Source organism: Globicephala melas, chromosome 8 (assembly GCF_963455315.2).
Source record: "Globicephala melas chromosome 8, mGloMel1.2, whole genome shotgun sequence".
NCBI classification, from domain to species: Eukaryota; Metazoa; Chordata; class Mammalia; order Artiodactyla; family Delphinidae; genus Globicephala; species Globicephala melas.
The window spans coordinates 51480387-51504043 of record NC_083321.1 but is presented as its reverse complement, the minus strand read 5'-3'; the positions used below and the strand labels follow the sequence as shown (position 1 = coordinate 51504043).

At 37.6% G+C, this 23657-nt stretch overlaps 2 protein-coding genes across 4 annotated transcripts in view; one reads left to right on the top strand and one right to left on the bottom strand.

The window, feature by feature from the left end:
• PPME1 (protein phosphatase methylesterase 1) overlaps nucleotides 1-23657 on the bottom strand; it is a 73829-nt gene that overhangs the window by 5972 nt on the left and 44200 nt on the right. The window contains exons 4-9 of the mRNA XM_060303683.1: nucleotides 23289-23346; nucleotides 22788-22839; nucleotides 16966-17120; nucleotides 15983-16073; nucleotides 11588-11653; nucleotides 6030-6153 (exon numbers count right to left, since the gene is read on the bottom strand). Of these exons, the coding sequence (XP_060159666.1) occupies nucleotides 6030-6153; nucleotides 11588-11653; nucleotides 15983-16073; nucleotides 16966-17120; nucleotides 22788-22839; nucleotides 23289-23346 (546 nt within the window). The remainder of the gene's footprint in view (nucleotides 1-6029; nucleotides 6154-11587; nucleotides 11654-15982; nucleotides 16074-16965; nucleotides 17121-22787; nucleotides 22840-23288; nucleotides 23347-23657) is intronic.
• P4HA3 (prolyl 4-hydroxylase subunit alpha 3) overlaps nucleotides 1-23657 on the top strand; it is a 129730-nt gene that overhangs the window by 67490 nt on the left and 38583 nt on the right. The gene's annotated exons all lie outside the window — the stretch shown is intronic.

Here is a 23657-nt window from a genome sequence, read left to right as displayed (position 1 = left end):
TTTTGAGTCTCTGAGGGCAACCCCTGGAGGAACAGGATAAAAACTAGGTCCCTGGGAAAAGGAAAGGGAAGGAAACTAGCACATATTAAGAGCTTACCATGTCCCTGACATTTTAATATACATTTAATCCTTATAACAGCCTTGTGACATAGGTTATTGTTGTAATTTCCATGTTTAGATAATCAGAAGTTTACTTTTTACTTCTATTAGTTTCAATGAACCTAGGAAACTTTCTTAAGATCACAAACCTAGTAAATGGTAAGGCCAAGATTGAGCTTCTTATACTCATCTGGCAAAAAGAACACATCATCAGAAGAATAACTACAAAAACACATTGTAGTATGAAAAATGCTTACAATATAATATTAAGTGAAAGAAGCAGAGTACAACATGTCATCTAAGTTAGGATTACTAGTGGAAAAATATGGTACACTTTGGGAAAGAACTGGAAGGGAAAACTGAAAATATGTTGATTTGTTCATAGAACATGTTTTCTTATATTTTTATTTATGACAATGATATAATGTTCCTGCAATGGTAATTTAAAAAAGGAAAACTGACACAAATATGACAAAATGTCAATATCTGTTAAATCTCGATATACAGTAGATGGCACAGAGTATGCACTCATCAAATACAAGCTGAACAAATAAAAGGTTCTCTATACTTCTCTGCATCAAAATTGTGAAATATTATAACTGAAATAATTAGATGACCACATATCAACCAAAATATGAAAATCTAGAAGTGAGCATGAGACAGCATATATTGTATTAAAGATCACCACATGATTAAGATGTTCATACTACCCAAATGATCTGCAGATTTAACACAATATCAAAATCCCAATGGCATTTTTTGCAAAAATAGAAAAATTCATCCTAAAATTCATATAGAATCTCAAGGGACCCCAAATAGCCAAAGCAATTTTAATAAAGAAGAACAAAATTGGAGGACTCATGCTCTCTGATTTCAAAATATATTACAAAGTTACAGTAATCAAAACAGCATAGTAATGATATAAAGACAGACAAATAGAGCAATGGAATAAAAACTTCGAGAGCCCAGAAATAAACTCTCACATATACAGTCGAATGATCTTTGATAAGGATGCTGAGACTACTCAATGGAGAAAGGACACTCTTTTCAACAAATGGTGCTGGGGAAACTGGATATCCATAAGCAAAAGAATGAAGTTGGACAACATACAAAAATTAACTCAAATGGATTAAAACCTAAATATAAAAACCTACAACTGTAAAAGTTCTAGAAGAAAGCATCATGAAACTTTTCACGACATTGGACTTAGCAATGATTTCTTGGTTATGGAACCAAAAGCAGAGGCAACAAAAGTAAAAATAGATAAATGGACTATATCAAACTTAAAAACGTTTGTGCATCAAAGAACTCAATCAATAGAGTGAAAAGGCATACCACTGAATGGGAGAAAATATCTGCAAGTCATGTATCTCATAAGGAGTTGATATCCAAAGGACATAAAAGAATTCCTGTAACTCAACAACAAAAAAATCAAATAACCTCATTTAAAAATGGGCATAGGAATTGAACAGACATTTCTCCAAAGAAGATGTACAAACAGCCGATAAGTACATGAAAAGATGTTCCAACAGCACTTATTATTAAGAGATCAGCTGCTGTGAACATGGGTGTGCAAATATCTATTCAAGACCCTGCTTTCATTTCTTTTGGCTATATACCCAAAAGTGAGATTGCTGGATCATACGTAGTTCTATTTTTAATTTTTTGAGTAACTGCCATACCATGTTTAATAGTGATTGTACCATTTTGTAATCCCACCAATAGTGCACAATGGTTCCAATTTCTCCACGTCCTTGCCAATACTTGTTATTTTGGGTTTTTTTGGCAGTAGCCACCCTAATGGGTACAAAGTGATATTTATGGTTTTGATTTGCATTTGATTTGATTTGCATTGATCATTAATGATCACAAATGCTATATGAGTCCACTTATATGAGGTATCTAAAGTATAGTGAAATTCACAGAAACAGAAAGTAGAATGGTGATTATTAGGGGTTGGGGGAAGCGGGAAAGGGGAGTTGTTGTTTAATGGGTACAGAGTTTCAGTTTTGCAAGATAAGAAAATTCTGGAAACTGGTTGCACAACAGTGTGAATATATTTAATATTACTGAACTATACACTTTAAAATGGTTAAGATGGTAAATTTTATGTTGTGTGTGTTTTTTACCACAATTTTAAAAAAAAGATCACTGGATGGGGAGTCAGGAAACTTGGATCTTCTAGATCTCACTAAACAACTCATTCTATTCTCTTCTATTAATATTTTCCAGACACAGGACACTTTGAAATGAACACTAATTGTCATTTCAACTTGGAACCTCAGCCTGTCCTACTGCATGCAGTGCTTCCCATTTATGAGTCATTTATAAGAGATCAGCTCCACAGAGACAGCATAATCTCACAAGCTGCTCCCAAATGCATACTAGATTTCATCCGCAAATACAACTCAATAATAAAAAGACAAATAACCCTATTTAAAAATGGGCAAAAGATATGAGGAGATATTTCTCCAGAGAAGATACATAAATGGCCAATAAGCACATGAAAACATGCTCAACATCAATAGTCATTAGAAAAATGTAAATCAAAACCACAGATATGAGATTCCACTTCATACTAGGATGGCTATAATCAAAAAGAAAGACAGTAACAAGCGCTGGCAAGGATACAGAAAAACTGGATCCCTCATACACTGCTGCTGCGAATATGAAATGATGCAGGCACTCTGGAAAACAGAATGGCTGTTCCTCAAATGAGTTACCATCCAGCAATTCCACTCACAGGTATATACCCAAGAGAATAAAAACCTATGCCCACGCAAAAATTTGTACTTGAATGTTTATATCAGCATTATTCCTAATAGACAAAAAGTGGAAATAACCCACATGTCCATTAACTGATGAATGGATTAAAAGTGTGGTCTATCAAAGTGGTTACCAGTGGCTTCCCTGGTGGCGCAGTGGTTGAGAGTCCGCCTGCCAATGCAGGGGACACGGGTTCATGTCCCGGTCCGGGAAGATCCCACATGCCACGGAGCAGCTGGGCCCGTGAGCCATGGCTGCTGAGCCTGCGTGTCCGGAGCCTGTGCTCCGCAACGGGAGAGGCCACAACAGTGAGAGGCCTGCATACCGCAAAAAAAAAAAAAAAAAAAGTGGTTACCAGGCCAGGGGCTGGAAGGTAGAAGAATAGATAGAAGTTGGTAAAAGGGTATAAACTTTCAATTATAAGATGAAAAAGGTCTGAGGATCTAATTAATATAAAACACAATTATAGTGACTATAGTTGACAATAACGTATTGTATAACTGAAATCTGCTAAGAGAGTTAACTTAAATGTCCTCAAAAACACACACAAAAAAGGTAAATCTGTGAGGTGATGGATGTGTTAACTCATTGAGGAGTATCCTTTCACAATGCATCTGTTCATCACATTGTACACTTTAAATATCTTACAATTTTAATTGGCAATTATACCTCAATAAATCTGAAAAAAAAGGTCTATCTATACAATGGAATATTATTCAGCCATAAACAGGAATGAAGTACTGATACATGCTACAACAGAATGAACCTGGAAAACATTATGCGATGGAATGGAAGTCATGGAAGATCACATACTGCATAATTCCACTTATATTAAATGCTCAGATTAGGCAAATCTGTGGAGACGGAAAGTAGATTAGTGATTGCCTAGATCTGGAAAGGATGGAGAGAAATGGAAAATGACTGCAAATGAGTAAGACATTTCTTTTAAAAGTGACGAAAATGTTCTAAGATTAGATTGTTGTGATGGTTGCACAACTGTGACTGTACTAAAAAATCACTGAATGGTATACTTTGGATGAGTTACCTTTCAATAAAGCAGTCCGAAAAAGAGAGATTTATGCATAAAGGAATATCTCCTGGACAAGTGAAGTTTATTCCTTTAAGGATCAAAGCTTAAATGTTTTCCCTTTCTTTTCTGTATTTTAACCATTTTGTATTAGATTCTCCCCATCCCCAATAAAAATGTATAGCTTGTTTTCTTTTACAGAGCAGAGTGGATGCAACTGACCTCTTATGTATGCCTCAGGGTCATTTGAAACACAACTTTTTATATTGTGCTAAACAGAGATGCCCCTATGAAGCTTTGCCCGGTTTTTTGTGCTGTTGTTGTTAAGTTTAATTGGCATTATTAACATTTTCTCCATCATTTTAATTTATTTTTCCTTTGAGATATAACTGACATACAACATTGTTTAAGTTTACAGTGTACAACATGTTGATCTGATACATTTATATATTGCAATATGATTACCACCACAGTGTTACCTAACACCTCTAACATGTCATATAATTATCATTTTTTTGTGGTGGGAACAATTAAGATCTAGTGTCTTAGCAACTTTGAAGTTTATAATACAGTATTGTTGCCTATAATTACTGTGCTGTGCATCAGATCTCCAGGACTTATCTACTAGTTGCAAGAAGTTGTTGACTACTAGAGTTTCTCTGTGTCCTTCCTCAGGTGGAGACTGTTTAGCTATGCTCCTCATTGACTGATATGCCTCAGTTTGTCCTCCTAACAAAACTGCTGGAGTTCATAAAACCCCATACAATAGGCCCTATAAAAAATTATAAGGAAAAAATGAGTTGGAATTAAAAATCAGAGGATCTAGATGTGTTTTAGCACTAACATTTATATGTGACCATGAGCAAGTATCTGCATCTGAGTTGTAAAACAGTGTTAATATCTACAATGCAGAGGCAAAATGAGAACTAGAGATATTAATGTGAAGCATTCAGTATAGATCCTAGCACATAAAAGGTAAAACGTAACTGATAGTTTGTATCAGTCTCAAATCTACTAAACACTAATTGATTACCCTGAACAAATCTCTTCATCTCTGAGTCTCAGTTTCTATAGCGTTAACATGTGAGAAAAGGTCTCCCCTCGTCTCACAGAGTGTTGGAGGGCAAACTGATCATGCATTATTTATAATTTTGTAAACTCCAAAGAGGTACAAAGTATTATTCATTGATCTTAAGGATGACAAGAAGATCCTCATTAAATTAAAAATACTGTTTAAAAAAAATGCACCCTCTTCCTTGCTAACACTAGCATCTCCAAATGCAAAGGAATATGTGGTATACACCAAGTATACATAAGTAAGATTAGTAACATCTTACTAATTCCCTGTCATTAGTAAGATATTCATAATCCATCCCAGAAAGTCTATGGCTCACACTCACTCATCATTTCCCAGAAAAAGCACCCCTTCCCACTGGTGTCCTCAAATCAGTTGCTCAGCAAGTTCTCACAGAACACTCACTATGCACACAACCCTGAGCTATACGCTGAAGGAAATTCACACAGAACATCAGTTCCTGCCCTCAAAATACATAGGATATTTTTGTTGGGAGACAATTCTTATGTTATTAGAGGACACTGAATCTGCATTCTAGGGATGACTATAAGAAAACCATAATATTTTGAATGTGGCTTATGAAAATCAGTTCTATGACTTGGTCACAACTTCAGAAAAGCAAGTGCTAAGGTGTGTCCTACAGGCTCTCAGTGCTGTACTGCAGAGGGACTAATATAAACCGGGGTCAGAAAGCTTCCCCAAGGAGATACACCTTGAAAGATGGGAAGGATCTGGATAAGTTTAGGGTAGACTGGTACGAAATGGGATTTTCTCATGAGATAAATCACAGGAACAGAAGTACAGAGGTGAGAAAGGGCCTGATGAGAAAGCAGTCTGCTTGAGGGTAGGGTAGTACTGTAAGTTTTATGTTCCAATTTGTCAGAGCCATCAACAGTGCTTTATATCTTACAGTTAATCTAAGTATCTATTACGATGGTATCTTCGTCTCCTAAAATATCTAACGATGGACAAAAAGAACAATGTTACCTCCCTTTCGCACCTTACACACTTTTGAACCATTCCCTAACCCATCCTTCCAGGTGTATTCAGGCTTTCACCCACCTCCATGTCATCTTCCTTTTTCCTTTTGTTTACTGACTCACTTCTTTCTTCGTCTTCTTCTTCTTCCTCTATGATTCCTTCTACTATAGATTTGGAGCCTTCTGGACTTGTAATTCCTTCACACCTATGTTTTTTTAAAAAAAAAAGTGTTATCACACACCTCTCTTCTACACACAAATTACCTTAGAGATGCTGATATTTACGGCCTTTTATAATCAAATATTAGTTTAAACTTAACAGTGCTCCTGGGAGAAGGAGGGTGTGAAAAACGTGCATTTTAAAATGTACAAAAGTTGACCAGGACTGTGGAAGTCATCACCAATGTTTGACTATACTCCAAGGGCTGGTTCCCAGTTCCTGCAGCAATACTGACCCACAGAAGGGAGTAACCATTTCCTGAGGCATGGTGACAAGAGTTTTATTGGCGTTATCTTATATAATCCTCATAGCAATCCCATAAAGTAGCTCTGAAGAGTTAAAAAAATTGTCCAGGATCACCTAGCTCATGAGTGGATAAGCCTGGGAGGCAGATCCAGGCCCAATTAACTCTAAAGCATAGTGCTTTTCTACTGTACCCTGCCTGTAGTAGAACAAGGCTCAAACAGATTGGTAAAGGGCCTCCACTTTTAATAAGCTGACAGAAACTGGCAATTACAGTAACCAGGGCCACTGGTGGTGCAGTGGTTGAGAGTCTGCCTGCCAATGCAGGGGACATGGGCTTGAGCCCTGGTCCGGGAAAGATCACACATGCCACGGAGCAGCTAGGCCCATGCACCACAACTACTGAACCTGCGCTCTAGAGCCTGCGAGCCACAACTGCTGAGCCTGCGTGCTGCAACTACTGAAGACCATGCTCTGCAATGAGAAGCCACCGCAATGAGAAGCCCGCGCACCACAACGAAGAGTAGCCCTTGCTCAATGCAACTAGAGAAAGCCCGTGGGCAGCAATGAAGACCCAATGCAGCCAAAAATAAAAATTAATTAATTAATTAATAAAAAATAGATTAAAAAAACAATAACCAGGGCCAGGTAAACCTTAGACATCAACACACCTGATGCAACCAATTATTGTTGTTTTTCATCTAAAAATATTATCTCTATTATGTAATTAGGTAGAAAAATTATTATAGGAACAGCTGGTACCATAATTCCTTTTAAAGAGAACTCGGAAAAAAATACATTGACAAGTGTTAAAGGTAAAACCTCAACAGCCTATGCAGCAGCTAGGGCCAAGGTCTGCTCTGCATGGTAATGTTATCTTGCCCTTGAAAAGGGAGAGAGAAAGGAGGAAAGGAGAGAGAACAAGCAAGACAAAAAGAGACTGGGATAAATTCAACGGTCAGTCAAGCTTCAGTGGTGGATTTTTAAGAATAACTTCTCCTTCTCGGTCTCCTCTATCAAACCTTCAGTGACCTGTATGTTCACAAGTGTTTTGTTAAGTGGGGGTTTTCTTAGGAACTTAGGGTGTCAAGTTTCACGTCTAGGTCAAAGTATCAAAGAAACAACATGTGCTTTGGGAGTGGAATGAGAGGTTCAAGAGAATTATACCTAGATCAAGAAGGGCAAGAAGGTTCCAGCGAATATCTATGTCACAATTAAAACACACAGACTCTTACATACATAGGTTTACATATTTAGAGAAAACAGCACGTGAAGTAAAAATTTACAAATCAGCGAACTACCTGCATACAAGCCATGTAAATTAACTCCCTTTCAAAATGCTTTACCACTGCTTAGACAAGTCAGATCTCAAAATATTTAAGCATTGAAAAGTGAGCAGCCTCACAGCTTATTTAAAACCTCTGCATTGTGCCTGCCAGATATTACTACGCAAATTTCCCTTTCCCTTTTTCCCTTTCCCTTTTTTCCTTTTCCTTTCCCTTTTCCCTTTCCCTTGAAGTCAAATACACGGGAATTTGAATATGAGCTCTATCATTCATTAGCTAGTGATCCCGGGAAAGTCACTTTACCTTTCTGAACTTCCATTTCCTCCCCTATAAAATGATAGTTACCTTGAAGAGGTATGGTAAGGATTAAATGAGATAGTGCAAATGAATGAATGAATGAATCTAGGTAGTGATCATCAATGGCTACTAACATTAAAAAAATAAAAGAGACAACCAGACCATTATGTGCCTCCTGACTGCAGTATACGATATCACCTATACTTGCAAACAAATAAACCAAAATAACAACAAACAAACCTAAGATTGATCAAACCTCTGATCTAACAATTTACAGAAAATACAGGGAATAAAGGAACATGTTAAATTACACCTTGAGGAATCAATCAGCAAATCTAGATTGTGAGAAGTTCTAAAGGGCAAACAACTAGGTTTCCGCAATAAATAAATTGCCAGGAAAAAAAAGAGAGAGAGAGAGAAGTGGAACCTATAGATTAAAGATACTTAAGAGATTTATCAATCAATTGCTATGTATTTACCCTATTATAATATTATAATTTGAACTAAAAAAATGTATGAGATAATCAGGTAAGTGAATACTAAAGACCTTTGATGATATTAAGGAACTGTTAATTGTTTTAGGTGTGACAGCAGTCTTGTGACTGTGCTTAAAGTGTCCTTACCTTTTAGAGCATGCCAAAATCTTACAGAGGAAATTATGTTTATCTGAAATTTCTTTCAATATATTTTGTCCTTAGGGGAAGTAAATAGGGGCACAGATGAAACAAGACTGTCCATGAGTTCATAACTGTTGAAGATGGGCAATGGGTACATTGAGGTTCATTATATTATTCTACTTGTGTATGTCTGAAAGATTTCCATTACCCAAGGTTTTAAATTTTACATAGTGTATATAAAATACCTTGCACAGTGCCTGGCAAATAGCAGGTATTCAATAATGCCATTATCATTTTCATCAACTCTTGTGCTGTTTGTCCTGGTGGGCAACATTTTCCCAATTCACCTAAAGTTTATTTTGTGACTATATAGCAATACCCAGGACTGATGTAACCCTATCTAGGAGGATCAATTGGGCTAAATAATCTTAGCTCTACCTTAAAATCTGGCTTTCACCCAGGCTATGCGGAAGCTTTTATAATATAATTTCCTTACAACCAGGTTTGGCTTAGAAGGAGACTCTTATCAGAATAAAACCATATACTGGCACAAAAACAGAAATATATATCAATGGAACAGGACAGAAAGCCCAGAGATAAACCCACACAGATACGGTCACCTCATCTTTGATAAAGGAGGCAAGAATACACAATGGAGAAAAGACAGCCTCTTCAATAAGTGGGGCTGGGAAAACTGGACAGCTATGTGTAAAAGAATGAAATTAGAACACTTCCTAACACCATACACAAATAAACTCAAAATGGATTAAAGACCTAAATGTAAGGCCAGACACCATCAAATTCTTAGAGGAAAATAGGCAGAATTTATGACATAAATCACAGCAAGGTCCTTTTTGACCCACCTCCTAAAGAAATGGAAATAAAAACAAAAATAGGGTTTCCCTGGTGGCGCAGTGGTTGAGAGTCCGCCTGCTGATGCAGGGGACTCGGGTTCGTGCCCCAGTCCAGGAAGATCCCACATGCCACGGAGCGGCTAGGCCCATGAGCCATGGCCGCTGAGCCTGCGCGTCTGGAGCCTGTGCTGCTCCGCAGCGCGAGAGGCCACAACAGTGAGAGGCCCGCATAGCGCAAAAAAACAAACAAACAAAATAAATAAATAAACAAATGGAAACTAATGAGACTTAAAAGCTTTTGCACAGCAAAGGAAACCATAAACAAGACGAAAAGACAACCCTCAGAATGGGAGAAAATATTTGTAAATGAAGCAACTGACAAAGGATTAATCTCCAAAATATACAAGCAGCTCATGCAGCTCAATATCAAAAAAAAACAACAACCCAATCCAAAAATGGGCAGAAGACCTAAAAAGACATTTCTCCGAAGAAGATATACAGATTGGCAACAAACACATGAAAGACCACTCAACATCACTAATCATTAGTGAAATGCAAATCAAAACTACAATGAGGGCTTCCCTGGTGGCACAGTGGTTAAGAATCTGCCTGCCAATGCAGGGAATACAGGTTCAAGCCCTGGTCTGGGAAGATCCCACATGCTGTGGAGCAACTAAGTCCATGCGCCACAACTACTGAGCCTGCGCTCTAGAGCCCGTGAGCCACAACTACTGAGCCCACATGACACAACTACTGAAGCTCACGTGCCTAGAGCCCAGGATCCGCAACAAGAGAAGCCACCCCAATGAGAGGCCCACGCACTGCAACGAAGCGTAGCCCCCACTCACCACAACTAGAGAGAGCCCATGTGCAGCAACGAAGACCCAACGCAGTCAAAAATAAATTAAAAACAAAACAAAACTACAATGAGGTATCTATCACCTTACACCGGTCAGAATGGCCATCATCAAAAAATCTACAAACAATAAATGCTGGAGAGGGTGTGGAGAAAAGGGAACCCTCTTGCACTGTTGGTGGGAATGTAAACTGATACAGCCACTATGGAGAACAGTATGGAGGTTCCTTAAAAAACTAAAAATAGAACTACCATATGACCCAGCAATCCCACTACTGGGCATATACCCTGAGAAAACCATAATTCAAAAAGAGACATGTACCACAGTGTTCACTGCAGCACTATTTACAATAGCCAGGACATGGAAGCAACCTAAGTGTCCACTGACAGATGAATGGATAAAGAAGATGTGGCACATATATACAATGGAATATTACTCAGCCATAAAGAGAAATGAAATTGAACTATTGGTAGTGAGGTGGATGGACCTAGAGTCTGTCATACAGAGTGAAGTAAGTCAGAAAGAGAAAAACAAATACCATATGTTAACACATATATATGGAATCTTAAAAAAAAAAATGGCTCTGAGGAACCTAGGGGCAGGAGGAATAAAGATGCAGACATAGAGAATGGACTTGAGGACACAGGGAGTGGGAAGGGTAAGCTGGGACAAAGTGAGAGAGTTACATGGACATATATACACTACCAAATGTAAAACAGATAGCTAGTGGGAAGCAGCCGCATAGCACAGGGAGATCAGCTCGGTGCTTTGTGTCCACCTAGAGGGGTGGGATAGGGAGGGTGGGAGGGAGACGCAAGAGGAAGGAGATATGGGGATATATGTATACATATACCTGATTCACTTTGTTATACAGCAGAAACTAACACACCATTGTAAAGCAATTATACTCCAATAAAGATGTTAAAAAAATAATAATGAAACCATAGCTGCCAGCACTAGAGTGAACACTTAATTTAATGTCCTTTCTCTGGTATTCTTCACCTTTTAACACCTACAGTTGTGCTAATAAGGTAATCCAGTATTATATAGAAGACATTATTTGGCTTTGGGATTTCTTCAAAAAAGAAGAAAGAAAAAAAGAAAATCTATATAGCTGGCCCTAATGAGCTCACTTATAAAAATTATCTAAAATAATGAAGGCATTCACCAAGATGGTAGAATAGGTATATGACAATAAAAGCAATCTGTAATTCCCTCACCATGTTTCAGCCTCTAACCAGCCCAAGGGGGCAAAATAAGACCTACTGTTTGACTTGGCCAACCATTGAGACACGGGCAGACTCCAGATTTCGAATCTGGCCACTCTTCACACTAGAAGAGAACAGTGAGACAGGAGAGAGGAGGTTATTCAGCAACCATCTTATCATGTCACCAGGGTCAAATCAATAATTCTGCAGATTCTGTGCGATCTACTAAAAAGGTGTGGTTACCAATGTAGCTTACCATGGAGACTACCACTACTTCCCACTTGGTTATTATGGCTATAAGCCAAGCAGTAAAAATTAGGTAAAGGCATTAAAATCACTTCAGTTCTGCAAATATTTACCAGTAGGATACTATGTGCCAGGCCTGTGCTCAAGAAGCACATAATTCAGTGGGGGAAAGAAACACAACAAATAATTTTAATATAATAAGGCAAGGTTCAAAGGAACCACTTTATTCTAAATGAGGTTAGAGAAAGCTTCCCAAATGTCTTGCCTAAACTGAGGACTGAAGATGAGTTAAGCGGAAGATAAAAGCTGGTGGTCAGAGCAAAACAGGCAGAAGGCACGTTGTGAATGAAGACACTGTGATGTGAAAAAGTCAGCAGGATGATGATTTTAGAAGGCAGAGTGCAAGGAGGAGCAGAGGAGAGTAAAGGAGTAGTGTGACAGAATAAGGATAGGCATGCAGGGGCTAGCTCCTAGAGGGTCTTGCATGCCATGATAGAACTTAGGAGCTTTGACTCTATAAATATAGATTAGTCTTCTCAAAGTTGGCTAAGGCCCAAGCAAAAAGACTACATGTCCCAGGCGGAACTGAAAACACCACCTGAAGCAGGCCCACAAGAACACATTTCTTCAAATCTCATTTTTTAGCTTAAAACAAACAAAAAAATCACATAAAATTTTAGTGTACCCCCCCCCTTAGATAATGACTTTGTTTCTTATTTTAATGATAAACAGAGGCAATCAGAACTACTACGTCGTTTTTCTACCGCAAACTGAATCTACAAATCCACTAGTATTTATAATCATATACTCTGCCTTTGAAGACTGTTTAATAGGTGAAATATCTCTGTTCCTATTCAAGGCCAATGTTGGGCACTGGTTTCCCATTCTCTCTTGTTTATGAAGACCTCGTTTCCTTTACTTATCCTGTCTCTTTCTTATGTCGTTATTTTTTTCTCTAGTGAATACTATAAAACATCCTTTAAAAACATCCTCTAGGGGACTTCCCTGGTGGTCCAGTGGCTAACACTCTGCGCTCCCAATGCAGGAGGCCCAGGTTCCATCCCTGGTTAGGGAATTAGGTCCCACATGTCACAACTGAGAGTTTGTATGCCACAGCAAAAGATCCCAGCACAGGTAGCTAGCTAGCTAAATGAATGAATGAATTTTAATGAATGAATGAATATTTTTTTTAAATGATCCACATCAAAAAATAAATAAAAATAAAAACCTTCTCTAGCCTTTAAAAACATTTTCAACCCCATATTCACTTCTAGATACTAACCCATTTCTCTGCTCTCCTATATAACAAAACTTCTCAAAAAAGTTATCTTACATGCTTTCTCCACTTTGTCACCTCCCATCCTTTCCTCAACCAATATCCCCAACTTATATCAGGTTTTTATCTCCTACTTTCTGAGATTTCCTTTGTCAAGGTCACCTCCATCATGCCAATGACCATCCTAATGGTCATTTCTTAGTCTTTACCTTACTTGATCTCTCAGCAGCATTTGACCTAGATCCCCTCTCCTTCTTCTATAAACACTTGCTATGCTGCTCTCTTGCTTTCCTTCTATCTCACCAACTGTGTCTTTTCAGTTTCTTTTGTTGGATCTTCCTTTCCTTCCCAAGCTCTCAATATTGTAGAGTAACCCAAGGCTCAGTTCTTGGATCTTTTTCTATCAACTAGGTGACTGCATTCAATATTTTGGCTTTAAATGTTATCTATGTGATGATGATTCTCCAATCTCTCTCTAGCTCAACCTCTTCCAACTAGTGTATACAAGTGCCTACTTAACATTTTCACTTAGATGTATAATAAGCATTTCAGCTTATCCAAATAAAAATCCTGATACCCTGCTCTCAAATCTGCTGCTTTTTGTCTCTACCATTCACCAATTGCTTAGGCTAAAAACCTAGAAGTCATCCTTGAATACTGCATCTCCCCCAACCCCCTCTCCCAACACACTATCCACAAGGTAGTTCTGTCAGCTCTACCTTCAAAATACATTCCAAATATGACCACATAACTTCCTCTGTTGCCATCATAGTCTATGATTACCATCATTACTCTTTCCTACAACTATAATTATTTCCTAACCAATTTCTCACTTTTGTTATCACCCCTACTCTCCACTCCTTCCCCTATTCTGTTTTCCTCAGAACAGCCAAGTGGTGGAACCAAGGTGCAAATCCGTATCAGACCTCAAAGCCCAGGCTCTTTTTTTTTTCAACTTTTTAAATTGGGGTATAGTTGATTAACAATGTTGTGTTAGTTTCAGGTGTACAGCAAAGTGATTCAGTTATACGTACACCTGTATCTATTCTTTTTCAAATTTCAAAGCCCAGGCTCTTAATGACTACACCCTACTGCCTCTCATTTGGATGACCAAGAGGGCAAAAGCAGAAATTCACTTTGCTTTAAATCTTTACTGAATTTAAATAGATTGGTTTTGTATTTCAACACCTTTTTTTAAAAAAAAAAATTATCTAGAATAACCAAAATGGCCATGAGTCATAAACTTGATTCAGATATCCAGCAGACACAAAACATAATTACCAAAAACTTCACTGTATTCTTTCTGATTCTTAGGCTCAGAAAGTGTCTAGAAATCAGTGGCTCTCATAGAACCCAGAATATTTTAACATTCAATAAGTGGAATGTCTATTCTACCCTACATCTGGCACTAGAATCAAGACTCTGTCTCCCCTTAACAAAAGGTTCATCATGACCCCCAGGCTGGTTTGGGTGCCTGTCTTCTGTACCTTCTTCATTGTATTGTGTTTATGCATTTACTTGTATGTATGTTCCCAGTTTTTTGATGATAGGAACTAAGCCTGATTCATCCCCAGTTCTTAGATCAGGCACTGACACATCTTAGGTACTAAAAAAAAAAAAAAATGTTTACTGAATAAATTTTAAGTTATTTGGAATAATTTTCTCACTAGTTGTTACTGGGGAAGCAGGCAGGGTGCCCAAGGTTCATGTTGAGCTGGCAGCAGCCACATTCTCAGTGTGGTTGCTCAAGATGGAGAGATTTTTGGTGCTTCCAAGAGTACATCTTGCATCACAGTAGTGAACAGGGGAGGCAAAAGCAACCATACCAAACACAAATATCATTCTGGCAAGCCATATTTGGCATGAGATCCTCTGTCCTAGGAGGAATCCCCAGGATATATTTACCAGGTCCTTAATTTCCACTTGATATCTCTGACTCAGTAAACAGATACATTCTGCCTGCTAAAGCAGCCAGCAGTATGCTATATGCTATATGAAAGTACAAAAGAAATAGAGAATAGCTTCTGACCTTATGATGCAGGAAGGGCATTAAGACAGAAATGAAAATTAACAATGTAAGCATATCCCTTAAAGGAGGATTAGAAGACTTAAGGGGTAAACAGTACAATATAATACATACTTAAAGGTCTTTAGCAATTTTGCTGAAGGAGGGACCTGGATGGTTTGTAGGAGTTATAAGAAGGGTTCTGGAGAGGGGACTAGAAATGGATTTTGAGGGATAGGTAGGGAGACAGGACACTAAAGATATTTTATCCCAAGACTGATATCCTGGGGGGAGGGATAGTGCTTTACTCATCTTTGAATCATTACCCTTTAGCACAAAGTGTTCAATAAATATAAATGCATTTAATAAATATTCAAATAATTGATTGAATTAGTGTATAATTAATAACTGAACAGCCTTTACTTAAGTGGAAGCCATAGCCAATTCTGTCAGTAATTTTTATGAGAACCATTTAGCCAAAGGGTTTTTATTTATGCAAAAACCAAATAAAAACTGAAAAGGAAACCCACGACCATCTGTTTCTCCATCTTCTCTGGAACACAGAAAGTGAATCTAGAGCCATGGAGCATCAGAGATGGAAAAGGCCTTAGAATCTCATTTAGTCCAAACTCCCACCTTAGAGATGGGAACAGCTAGACAGCAGATGATCCATAATTATTAAGATTCTAGGAGGTACTATAGTGTATTGGAAAAAGGATGGGTTTTAGAGAACTGAGCCAAGTCTGAAACATTTAAAATATTTTTTTAAAAATCTGCTCCTTATGTAAATGTTTCCATACCTGATACTACAATAAAGCTAAGGCATAGGAACTAAAATATTCCTTTCAACTTGGTGCTTGAGCTGATGAAAAAGGAAAGCTACAATCTAACATTTAAAATATAGACAATATAGATTTGTGGGTTACCTCCATTCAACGGCATTCTCCAGAGACTTGAAGGTTTTAGGACGACCACGTAAGAAATTCTGCATGCTATTAAGTGCATCCATGGCTGTACCTAGACGTTAAACAAAAAATTTTAACCACAGCACTTAAGATATTCTGAGCATTTATACTTAATGTGTCAACTGTATACATCTCCCCTCAATGACAGCAGAAATAAGTGGCACTTGGGGAAAAAAAAGAAGCAGTTTAAGAAAATTCAGAAGACTGATGTGATAGCCAGCTTCCAAGATGGCCTCCAGTGGTTTTTGCCTCCTGGTATTCAACAGTCCCTCCACACTGAATAGGGCTGGCTGACTTATATGAGCAATAGTGTGACTTCTGATGCTGGGTCATAAAAGACATGGCAGTTTCTTTTTATATGTTAAATAAAATTATGGGACATACATACAACTGAAATATTATGCAGCCATAAAAGATGTTTATGAAGAGTTTTTGATGACATGTAAAATTATTACATAATGTGGGGTGTGGGAAAAATGGGTGAAGGTGTGAAAAGTATGATCTTCCAGTTATAAAATAAATAAGTCCTAGGGATGTAACATACAGCATGGTGACTATAGTTAATACTGTACTGCCTATTTGAAAATTGCTAAGAGAATAGATCTTAAAAGTTCTCATCACAAGAAAAAAAATATGTAACTATGTGTGGTGATAGATGTTAACTAGATATATTGTGGTGATCATTTCACAATATATACATATATTAAATCATTTTGTACAGCTGAAACTAATGCAAAGTTATATGTCAATTGTATCCCAATAAAAAAATACTGGGAATGCCTCTGCCACAAAATAACATTAAAAAAAAGATATAAAAGACAGAGGAACATACTTCGAGATGAGAGAAGTCATATATAATAAATAAAAACAAAATAACAATAATCTACCATGGATGTTTTCTGTAAGTCAAAGATTTTGATTTGCTCAGCACTAAAAAAACTTACCTTCCACAACATCGATCATGCACAGACCCAAGAGGCTTGGTACCAGGTTGGATGATGCTGTGTGGACTGCAATAGCACCACCCATGCTATGTCCAATGAGCATAATTGGAGGAGGAAGGTCCCCATACATGGCTTCAACCACATTGCCAACATCTCTGCAAAGAGAAGGAAAAAAAGCATGGAATGTACTCTGACAACACTGTAAAGATAGTTTTATTTCCTAACTCTCCCTTTTGATCTGTAACTAACAGTCCTAGGACTGTAAAGGTCTACTGGACCATCTTGCAAATGTACCTACGTAAACGTCCTAACACCCCGGCCCCGCAGTGTAGCCACACAGCTAGCTCTTCTGATAAATGGAAGTTTAAGGACTAAGAACCAAATTTTCTAATTTTCTTTTACATCACACCTTCACTATTCCACACATTTAGTACAATCACATAAACATATACCTTTATTTTAAACGTAAGCTTGAAACTCTGGACAAATCATTTAACTGCTCTATGCCTCAGCTTACCCATCCATAAAACAGGAAAACAATTTTAAGCATTGTAATGTAGTGAAGTTTGACGTCACAAGATGAATTGCAGCCCCAGTTTATTTTTTACTATGTGGACTTGGATTAGCTACTTAATCTCTCAGATAAAGTTTCAACATCTATAAAATGAAGATAAGAATATCAGTTACTATTCTGGATTGCTTTGAGGATTAACTGAGACACTGAATGTAAAACTACTTTGAAAAGAGTAAAGTGCTATTCAAACGTTAACTATTATTTACAATTTGTTATGTAAAGTTGTTTGAAGTATGAACACAAATTTAGTGTTCTGAGAAACTAGAAAGATGTTCAGAGCTAATTTTTATTGGCTTCTGTTCCAGTCTTTATGAGTGGATCTATTTAACAAAGTCAAACCTCAAAGCTTTGAAAATGAGAAGTAAAGCAGGAACTTTGGTTTTTATTTGCATATGGGCCTTCTATGCTATAGCAATAGCAATAGGTAAGTAAGACCTACGTGTTTCTAGAGACCACTGTCTCTACTGTCTTCTTTTGTGAGTGGGTGAGTCAGTCAACTTCAAAAGACAGTTTTGTCTTGCTGAGTGTCACTACATATCTCAGGCACTCACACAATGTTAGCCAAATACAGCAGTTGTGAATGTAGGGACACAGCCATTCAGATATGGTCTCCACAGTATTCAGAATGGCAAAGGTAAATGTTATTAATTATTTATGAAGGAATTAATCTTAAAAATCTCATACAACAATTACAGATGTGAATAGGGTAGTGGTAGCATCTGCAGACAATCTAAATGCGAGATAAAGCCACGCAATTTTATAAGCGAAAACAAATAATAGTTTAATATTCCTTTGGAGTTAAATTTAAGGCTAAAATTTTTGGTTCATAACAGAAATAATGAGTAAAATAAAAGGATGCTATGAAAGATTATCTAGTCAGTAACTGGATGTACCACAATTTTGGTAGATGACTTCTAGGGGGATTCTATCATATTTATTAATACTAGCTCATTTCCTGAGAAGCAGTATAGCGTATCACAGACATAACAGAAAAAAGAGTATCAGAGTAATTCAGATCTCGGCTCTTCTACTTTCAGTGGAGTTGCATTTTATGTAAGGTTTAGGTTCTGAAATTGATGCCAAAGGCAAAAATCATGCTGTCAGTGCTACTTGAAAATCCCTCTAATTGCCCATTAAGATGACCATTTTGAGATTTTTGTTTCATAGAATGATTGAACTCAGAAACAATATAAATGTTTTATTGCTTCAACTATTTCAGCAAGAATCCAACTTGTTGGCTCTTCTGATTCTTAGTAATTATCTTCATCTATTATAGAAGTTTTAATCATTAATTTTCTTTTTAACTTTTTGTGTGAGTTAGCAACTTATTGTCTCTTGGCTCTCATTCACCCTTTATTTCATGTTCTGCAAAACTGGATGAGGCTTTTAAATAGTTTTCCTTTGCCAGCCAGCAAGATGTTAAGCTATGCCAACAGAGGGCAAAGGAGAGATACTGCAGAAAAAGAGGGTTTTGTTCCTGGTTTGCACTGACTCCACAAGCTCCTGTAGTTTGTGTAGCACCCAAGACCTGAAGCACACACAGCTTCCCCAGGGCCTAGCTCCTGCAACACAGGAGGCGTCTCCAAGCACTCCATCCCTCCATCCCCAATGTTCCTTTTCCCCCTCTAGCTTTTTCTTTTTTTGTAGTAGGACTCACTTATCCATTTATTAAGTCACTGTTGAGTTTCTACACAGGCCAGGTACTGTGGCAGGTCTGGGGGTACAGCGGTAAAAAGGGCCGACAAGTCCCCTTCTTCATGGAGCTTACGTTTGCAGGGAGGGGAAGTGAGCAAAGAGGTACTGAAAATCCAAGTATAAACTGGGATAATACTATGAAGGAGGGGTATAGGGAGCTCTTTGAACCTAATGGGAGGTACATCTTTGTTTTTGGTTTTTTTTAACATCTTTTTTTTTTTTATGTTTAGCAAAATGTTTTTCTTTCTTTTTTAACATCTTTCTTGGAGTATAATTGCTTTACAATGGTGTGTTAGTTTCTGCTGTATAACAAAGTGGATCAGCTATACGTATACATATATCCCCATACCTCCTCCCTCTTGGGTCTCACTCCTTCCCTCCTTATCCCACCCCTCTAGGTGGTCACAAAGCACAGAGCTGATCTCCCTGTGCTATGTGGCTGCTTCCCACTAGCTATCTACTTTACATTTGGTAGTGTATATATGTCCATGTAACTCTCTCACTTTGTCCCAGCTTACCCTTCCCACTCCCTGTGTCCTCAAGTCCATTCTCTATGTCTGCGTCTTTATTTCTGTCCTTCGCCTAGGTTCTTCGGAACCTTTTTTTTTTTTTTTTGAGATTCCATACATATGTGTTAGCATATGGTATTTAGTTTTCTCTTTCTGACTTACTTTACTCTGTATGACAGACTCTAGGTCCATCCACCTCACTACAAATAACATTTCATTTTTTTATGGCTGAGTAATATTCCATTGTATATATTTGCCACATCTTCTTTATCCATCATCTGTCGATGGACATTTAGATTACTTCCATGTCCTGGCTATTGTAAATAGTGCTGCAGTGAACACTGTGGTACATGTCTCTTTTTGAATTATGGTTTTCTCAGGGTATATGCCCAGTAGTGGGATTGCTGGGTCATATGGTAGTTCTATTTTTAGTTTTTTTAAGGAACCTCCATACTGTTCTCCATAGTGGCTGTATCAATTTACATTCCCACCAACAGTGTAAGAGGGTTCCTTTTTCTCCACACCCTCTCCAGCATTTATTGCTTGTAGATTTTTTGATGATGGCCATTATGACTGGTGTGAGGTGATACCTCATTGTAGTTTTGATTTGCATTTCTCTAATGATTAGTGATACTGAGCATCCTTTCATGTGTTTGTTGGTCCCTTCTAGCTTTATTGAAGTATAATTGGTATATTAAAAATGGTGCATAATTGGGGCTTCCCTGGTAGTGCAGTGGTTAAGAATCCGCCTGCCAACGCAGCGGACACAGGTTTGAGCCCTGGTCCGGGAAGATTCCACATGCCACGGAGCAGCTCAGCCCGTGTGCCACAACTACTGAGCCTGCGCTCTAGACCCTGCAAGCCACAACTACTGTGCCCGTGTGCACAACTACTGAAGCCCACGCACCTAGAGCCAGCTCTGCAACAAGAAAAGCCACTGCAATGAGAAGCACTCGCACCACAACAAAGAGTAGCCCCCGCTCACTGCAACTAGAGAAAGCAGCAACGAAGACCCAAAGCAGCCAAAAATAAATAAATTAAATAAATAAATTTTTTAAAAAAAACAACTGTAGGCATTATGTTGTACAGCAGATCTCTGGAACCACCCCCAATATTTTCGTTGCAAAGTGCCACTGGTGAGATACCTCCCTGTGAACAGCTTCTCCTGCACCCTAAAGGGCAGATTTCTGACAAGTTCTGCCATGTAACATAGTATCCAAGTGACTTCTCTGCCTTCAGTAAGCCACCATTGTACCTTCTCCAACAAGGTCTAGATCTCAACCTCTTCCACTCAGGTTCCATCTCAGTCTGAGGGGACATATGAAGTGGCTGCTTCTTACATCTGCTATTCCTAGTCTTTACTTCTCTCTGTTTTTCAAGTTTTTTTCCAGCTTTCTGAGATATAACTGATAAGTAAAATTGTAATATATTTAAAGTATACGATGTGATGATTTGAAATACGTATACACTGTGACATGATTCCCACAATCAAGTTAATTAACCCTCTAGTCTTTACTTCTTACTAGCCAATTCCTCAGTACTCCAATCCCGTTACAGTTAACAAATCTTTATATTAAACTTTCCTTGTTTAAATTACTGTGTGGTTTCTCTCTCCTGATTGTCCCAGACTGATACATTATTAGGCAATGTTTCCTTAAGGTCATCAATTAATTCTTTAATTTCTTCTTGAATGTCAGTCAAGCCATCATCACCCTTGTCTGACTGCCTGGCCACTTAGATGATGTATTTCACTTTTTTGTCAACAGTCAAGAAACGCTTTAAAACTTATTCATAAATCTTTCTATAGGTATCACTAACAAGCTTGATTATTTTGGGCTTTATTGTTCTCACATCACAAAGGAACAACTGAGGGAGCAGATTCTTGGCTCTCTTTTCATGGTTTCTCAGGCACATGTTTACTGAGTGGAATGGTCCTCTCACAGTGTTGTTTCTCTCTCTCTGCCAAGCACTATGTTGAATGATCACAATTCTAGTCTATTAACTGTGGGACCTCATGCAGTTATTCAACCCATCTGAGCCAGTTTTCTCATTGGTAAAAAAGTGATAATATTTACACTACAGACTAATTAAAATAATTAATTTATCCTTAACAAATGTTTAATTTACACTTAATGAAGCACATAAATAGCACCTACTATACAATACATAAATAACACCTACTATAACAATACAATTATCGTCACATGACTTTGGGTTCTGAAGGAAGAACAGTTTACTCATGGATTAAAGCTGCTAAAGTAAAAAGGGACAAGATATTTTTGGTGCCAAAAATACACTTGAGAGAGCATGCATTAAGCACATGAGAGAGTACGTATTAAAAGCAGGGTAGTTGGAAAAATCCTGTTTACAATATAGAATAGTGGTCTCCAAACACCAGTCATGGGACTGGCTGCATCAGATTCCTTTATAGAAATTTATCAAAATCTAAATGCCCAGACCCACTGGTAGAAGCACTAATTCAATAGGTCTGGGGTAGGGCCAAATCATCTGTACTTCAATCACTTCTCAGATGATTCTGATGAGTGGCCAGGTTTGAGAGCCACTGCATGTGCTATACTCATCTTTTACTTTGAGGCCCAGGGTATAATCAGTTATTCTTTAATACCCTGTTTTTGTCTTACTATAACGCTTGACAAAGAATGTGGGCAGGATATCTTAAGAACGTCTTACAGAGCCCTTTGCATACAACCACTTTTCAAGCATGGGTCCCCAATAGATATTCAGATTCTACTCAACTCTGTCAACAGAAGAAAACTTTTCAAAAGCCAACACAAACTAAACTGTGCCTTGAAGAATTTTCAAATGCTTTAAGTGATGACCATCACATTGAATATACCAAGGAAGATGGAGGTTTCTTTCAATATTAAACAGTAAAGAAACACCAGATATAGAGGAAAGAGAAAAGAAGTAAAATTTTCTCTGTGTTATTTGTTGTTCAACAATCTCACCAGGAGAGTGATAAACTATTATTTATAATAGTAATGGAAGCCAGGTGATTGTATAAACAGTATTAGATTACTTACTTTGCCATGGTTTCTGCAGACAAGTCTTCAGAATTCTTGACTTTTGTTTCACCTAAAAAGAAAATATTTTAAAAATAAAATTCCCATGAAGATAAATCATAAAAGCAAGAGTATTTGCTTTCAAAAAATCTCACCTTGGGATAATGAAATGGGAGTTTTATAATGGTATATGATGGGCATAGCAAGGATTTTCTGTTACAGACGTATCTTTATAGTTGGCCATCTGAAGAAGGATAATTACAGTAGCAAAGATTTTTCCACATTCCTCATACATTACCAGCATCAGAATTTGGTTACGTTAGTGGACATTTTCTTAGCTAAACAACAATATATATATATATGTGTGTATAAAAATATTTATGAAAACTGAAAGCTAGGACTTCCCTCTAAATGCACAAATGGAACAGCCCAGGCCACAATGAAATCTCTAATATTTAACACTATTCAAAGGGCTTGGCAAATATATCATTGAGTCAGTGACTAATTAAGAACTTCACTCACCATGACCTCGAAGATCCAAAGCCACAATCCTACATTGAACCCTACTAATGATTGCTGCCTAGGAGGAAGAGGAAAAGGAAAAGTATTCAGATACATCTGGGTTAGCAAATCTTTCCCCATTACCAATGATAACTTTGTCAGATGAACTGCCATCAGAATTCAAGGATCTCAAGAGAATCAAGAGACTTTCCACTTTAAAGCAAAATTTTAAAAATAATGATTCTCTGCTTTTTGTGTGCATATTCTGGTTATATCCCAACTTCAAAATATGGCTTTCTCCACCTAAATCCCTCTTTAAAACTTAACTCTTCCTAGCTTTTCATAAAACAGAATAAGCACCTTTATACAATGACCCTCTGAGCTTTACTA